The sequence below is a fragment of the Entelurus aequoreus genome, linkage group LG07 (genome assembly GCF_033978785.1).
Source record: "Entelurus aequoreus isolate RoL-2023_Sb linkage group LG07, RoL_Eaeq_v1.1, whole genome shotgun sequence".
NCBI classification, from domain to species: domain Eukaryota; kingdom Metazoa; phylum Chordata; class Actinopteri; order Syngnathiformes; family Syngnathidae; genus Entelurus; species Entelurus aequoreus.
Genome location: NC_084737.1, coordinates 22,648,615 through 22,653,656, shown reverse-complemented (window position 1 = coordinate 22,653,656; position 5,042 = coordinate 22,648,615). Strand labels below are relative to the sequence as shown.

The 5,042-nt window shown below is 47.4% G+C and overlaps 1 protein-coding gene across 1 annotated transcript in view; it reads left to right on the top strand.

Moving 5' to 3' along the window:
- The window catches only part of asb8 (ankyrin repeat and SOCS box containing 8), a 17,039-nt gene extending 12,248 nt beyond the window's left edge, over positions 1 to 4,791 (top strand). The window contains exon 4 of the mRNA XM_062052886.1: positions 3,725 to 4,791. Coding sequence (XP_061908870.1) covers positions 3,725 to 4,360 — 636 coding nt within the window. The 3' untranslated portion in view covers positions 4,361 to 4,791. The remainder of the gene's footprint in view (positions 1 to 3,724) is intronic.
- The last annotated feature ends 251 nt before the right edge of the window (positions 4,792 to 5,042 follow it).

Genomic DNA, 5,042 nt, shown 5'->3' with positions numbered 1-5,042 from the left:
ATGTCCTGGCTTAGAGTTCCCTCCAAGGCCTGCCAGTCCCTGTCGGAGTGCAGCAGCGCGAGATCGTCTGCGTATGCGAACCTCCGTGAGACTGTGGCAGGCAGGTCGTATGTATAGATGTTATACAGGAGGGGAGCCAGGACAGATCCCTGGGGGACGCCATTTTTCAGGCGCCGCAACCTGCTTTTATCTCCGTTACTGGTGGTGAGAGTAAAGCTGCGGTTCCAGACAAGCTCCATGATCATTTTGACCATGTGCCTGTCTGGAAGCAGGCGGAGAAGTTTGCAGGTGAGGCCGCGGTGCCAGACTGTGTCATAGGCAGCAGTCAGGTCTATGAAGACGGCACCGGCCTTCTTTTTCGCCTCAAAGCAGTCCTCGATGTCCTGGGTAAGGAGGGCGACCTGATCCACCGTGGACTTCCCACGTCGAAAACCCGCCTGCTCCCGGGGGAGGTGGGGGTCTATGATGGGCTCGACACGGGCGTGAATCAGGCGCTCGAGGACTTTAAAGGGGACGCAGAGCAACGAGATTGGTCTGTAGCTCGTTACGTCATCTTTTGGCTTGTTCGGCTTGGGGATAGCGACAACAGTGGCCCTTCTCCAAATCCTGGGGATCCGGAGTTGGCGCAGGCAAGAAGACAGGAAAACTCTCAGCCAGGACTTCATTGCAGGGGCAGCGTGGAGCACGAGTTCTGGGCAGATGTTGTCAGGCCCAGCAGACTTGCCTGGTTTGGTATACTGGAGGGCAGCTGTGAACTCCTCCGGTGAAAACTCACCGTAGATGTTACACTCGCTAGATGTTGTTGTCCTCCAGAGGTCTGCAGTTTCCTGGCGCACCGCCCGGGAAAAATCTCGATTTATCCCGGTATATGCCCCGTTTTTCACAACCTGTGCTGCAATAGCATTTGCGGTAACGGGGCATGTTCGGGGTGCGCGCTCAGACCTACCAGTCAAGTTGTTCAAAGTGCTCCACGCGATACGGCTAGTGTGCGAGAAGTCGATGGAGTGGACTGCCTCTTTCCAGCGCTGGTGCCTCTTCCTTCCAAGAGTGGAAAGAAGGGCAGTGGCTGAATTGTTAGCCTCCGGGCCATAGGGAGCCCGGAGGAAGGCGCTGTAGAGGGTCTCGCACTCGCCATCCCAGCATGGTTTGTAGTTCTTACGCCGGCCGCGTGGGATGGCTTTTTTGGCCGCAGATGTTAGTGCCCTACAGAAGTCCTGGTATGCCTCGTCCACGTTGGGTGTGTCTGGTGGTGGGAGACACCGTGTGGACTTGTTGGTATGGAGGCGATAGAGTTTCCAATTGGCCTTCCGGAAGTTCCATCGCTTCATCGGTCCGCTCGGAACTGTTGTCACGAGGTCGGGCACCGATATCAGCGACGGTCGGTGTTGCGACCTGGGGAACATTCCTAGAACACGTCTGTCGGGGAGCTGGGTGTCCACACCGACACTCACGAAAGCCAGGTCAGGGTTCGTGTCAGTGTTATGCCGAGCGGAGTGAAAGCTGGCTGGGCCCTTCGGGTTGTAGAGAAGGTTGAGCGAGTTGCGCTCTGCCCAGTCAGAAAGAGTTTCCCCGCTCGGTGAGGTGGTACTGTATCCCCACCGTGTATGCCGGCAGTTGAAATCACCAGCATATACACACGGTGGTTCAAGCACTGGCAGTGACACTGGCGTGAGTTGTGAGGGTGGTGGTTTGTAGACGTTGACAATTTTGATGTCGCCAACGTCCACTCGCAGCCACTCGATCTCGGAGTTGTCCGGTGATCGATCGGCGAGGGTCCAGCTCAGATCGTTGTGGACAAACGTGGCAAGGCCATGCTTCTTGCTCAGGATTGACCCAGCTAGCGTGAAGTTGGTGATCGCTAGCTTGTCCGCTGTTGGGCGGTGGGTTTCCTGAAGGAGGATGACCATGGCTTGGGTGGTGTGGGCCATGTGCTCGATGACGGATGTTTTGGCATCTGTGAGCCCTTCAACGTTCAGTTGCAGTATTCTTGGTTGGAGACCGGCAGCAGTGTTGCTACCAGATCTCCGCCCAGACTGCCCCTGGACGCCAGAACGGGAGGGTACCCGAGTTGAAAGTTTTTTGTTTCGCCGCGTTGCCATGGAGTAGAGCAGCGCGGTTACTTGCAGGGATCACGGCGTGAACGTAAACTTTCTCGATCCCTATTGAAGACAATGGCTCATCCCTTTGCAAAACCTGCCAAAAGAACGTTGTGGCTATAGGCTCTAATAAATCCAATATGGTGCAGCGTTTGCGGGATCGCCACCTAGTTTTTCACGCCACTGTAAATATAAGACACGATAACAGAGTTAAATTGTGTTAGTGGCAAGTTATTTCATGAAGAATTGAGTTAAATATAAAGGATTGCATTACAATCACTAGCTTAGCGTTGAGTCAATTCAGTGTAAACAAACAGCAACAGGTACTCTTCTCAATGGCTTCATTCAGTGACCATTTTAACAATAGAGATTGTCTCTTCCTGTGTGTTTTGAATAAACTACCGTATTTTTCGGACTATAAGTCACAGTTTTTTTCTTAGTTTGGCCGGGGGTGCGACTTATACTCAGGAGCGACTTATGTGTGAAATTATTAACACATTACCGTAAAATATCAAATAATATTATTTAGCTCATTCACGTAAGAGACTAGACGTATAAGATTTGATCGGATTTAGCGATTAGGAGTGACAGATTGTTTGGTAAATGTATAGAATGTTCTATATGTTATAGTTATTTGAATGACTCTTACCATAATATGTTACGTTAACATACCAGGCACGTTCTCAGTTGGTTATTTATGCGTCATATAACGTACACTTATTCAGCCTGTTGTTCACTATTCTTTATTTATTTTAAATTGCCTTTCAAATGTCTATTCTTGGTGTTGGGTTTTATCAAATACATTTCCCCAAAAAATGCGACTTATACTCCAGTGCGACTTATATATGTTTTTTTCCTTCTTTATTATGCATTTTCGGCCGGTGCGACTTATACTCCGGAGCGACTTATAGTCCGAAAAATACGGTATAGGCATTGTAAGTTATAACAAGTGTAAAACACTAACAGGATATTGTAGAATAACAACACTCTGAAGGGGATTTAATTATGTGCATTCCAGGTTTTATCAACACAACATAAAATAGAATTAAAAAAATGAATAAATAGATGACAGTTGATGTCAATAACACTTGAGTTTATTACCCAAAGGAGTAACATTTTACTTTGGGAGATCAATAACGTTAGTCTCTGTCTTACATTAATATTACAATTATTAATCGGTAATGTAATATTATTAATATTTGTAACATTATTTTGTAATGTTATTATTTGATCACTGATATTTTCGACAGTGATAAATAACACATCAAAATCTCTAAGGAACGTCTGTGATTTTATAAATGTTTTGTTGTGAAATGTGTTTAACACATAGTATTTGGGCTGATTGTAAAACTGTGATTATTACTCAGACAATAATCGTACAGTCCAAATCTATAATCATTGCATCCCCACAGTCGATAGCTTGTAAATCTGGCAACACAAGTGAATACCAAGATAATAGTGTCTTGCCTACAGGCAACATTGTGGTAGCGGCATGAGGACTGCTGACAACGGAGTGATGTTTTAAAGATGCTATTCAGTGTAGTCGTGTGACTAAAGTATGCCAGCAAGTTTATGTCTGACTCTTGAGGGTCACGGCATGTGTACTAACACTGAAATGTCCACACCAGGTAAATGCGTTGGACGGCTATAACCGCACGGCACTCCACTACGCAGCAGAAAAGGACGAGAGCTGTGTGGAGCTGCTGTTAGAGTACGGTGCTCAACCCGACGCACTGGACGGCAACAAGGACACTCCACTTCACTGGGCCGCCTTCAAAGATAACCCGGAGTGTGTAAGAGCGCTGCTTGACAGCGGGGCTTACCCCAATGCCAGGGACTACAACAACGACACGCCATTGAGCTGGGCCGCCATGAAAGGCAACCTGGAAAGTGTCAAAGTGCTATTAGACTACGGAGCCCAGGTACACGTGACCAACCTTAAGGGTCAGACGCCCATTTCCCGACTGGTGGCCCTCTTGGCCCGGGGCCTGGGCACTGAACAAGAAGAGGAGTGCCTGGAACTGCTGTGCAGGGCGGCAGGCCGCTTCGAGATCCGACGAGCCGACGGTACGCTTCCGAGGGAGCTGAGTAAGGATCCCCAGCTGCTGGCGAGGCTCACCAACATGGTAGCTCAGGCGCCCACGCTTCGCTCTCTGGCGCGCTGTGCTGTGCGACAGAGTCTGGGGGTGCAGTTCCTCCCCACTGCTGTGAAGGAGCTTCCTTTACCAGAGACCATCAAGGAATATCTTCTTCTGAGAGACTGAGCCCTGGCTAATTAATATTTTTACATTTACACTTCTAACACTACTCCTTCATCGCATCATGGTATTGGATGACACTTTGTCCAGGATATCTTTCAATTGAAAATGTCCCAAATTTGGAATGGTGCGTTTGCTCAGGTGGAATCACATGAGCACTCACGCACCAGGACACTTACATGATATTATTGCTTTTAAACTCCGTGCACCTATCAAACGCTAAACACTTGAAACACCTGTCATAGTCGCTCTCAAAGCACTCAACAAACTCATGCATAAAGAGCATGTATATTTGTTGCCGTGCGCAAGTCTTGATTGTGCCAAATTGAAATACGCTTTTAACTGAAAGACAAGTGCTTGTGGATGTCTGAAAGAAAGAATCCAGGGATCAACTGTCTTTTACACTATGAGGTCAAATAAAACCATGAAATAGGGAACAGATTGTTATTTTCTAGTATCAAATGTTGTGTTTGATGTCTGATGACATGATAACTTGCCTGCTGTTCTGCATTTGTTACCCTGGACATTACTTTAAGCAAGGGTGCTGTTGTCATAGACGAATGATTGGGTTTATTCCCCATCAGTCACTCTATTCATTACTTCCAAATTAATTCATCTAAATACAAACATTGATTAAGTAACATTTTCTCTCTCTAAGCTTTGTACTATGTATCTAAGTGTGTTCGTG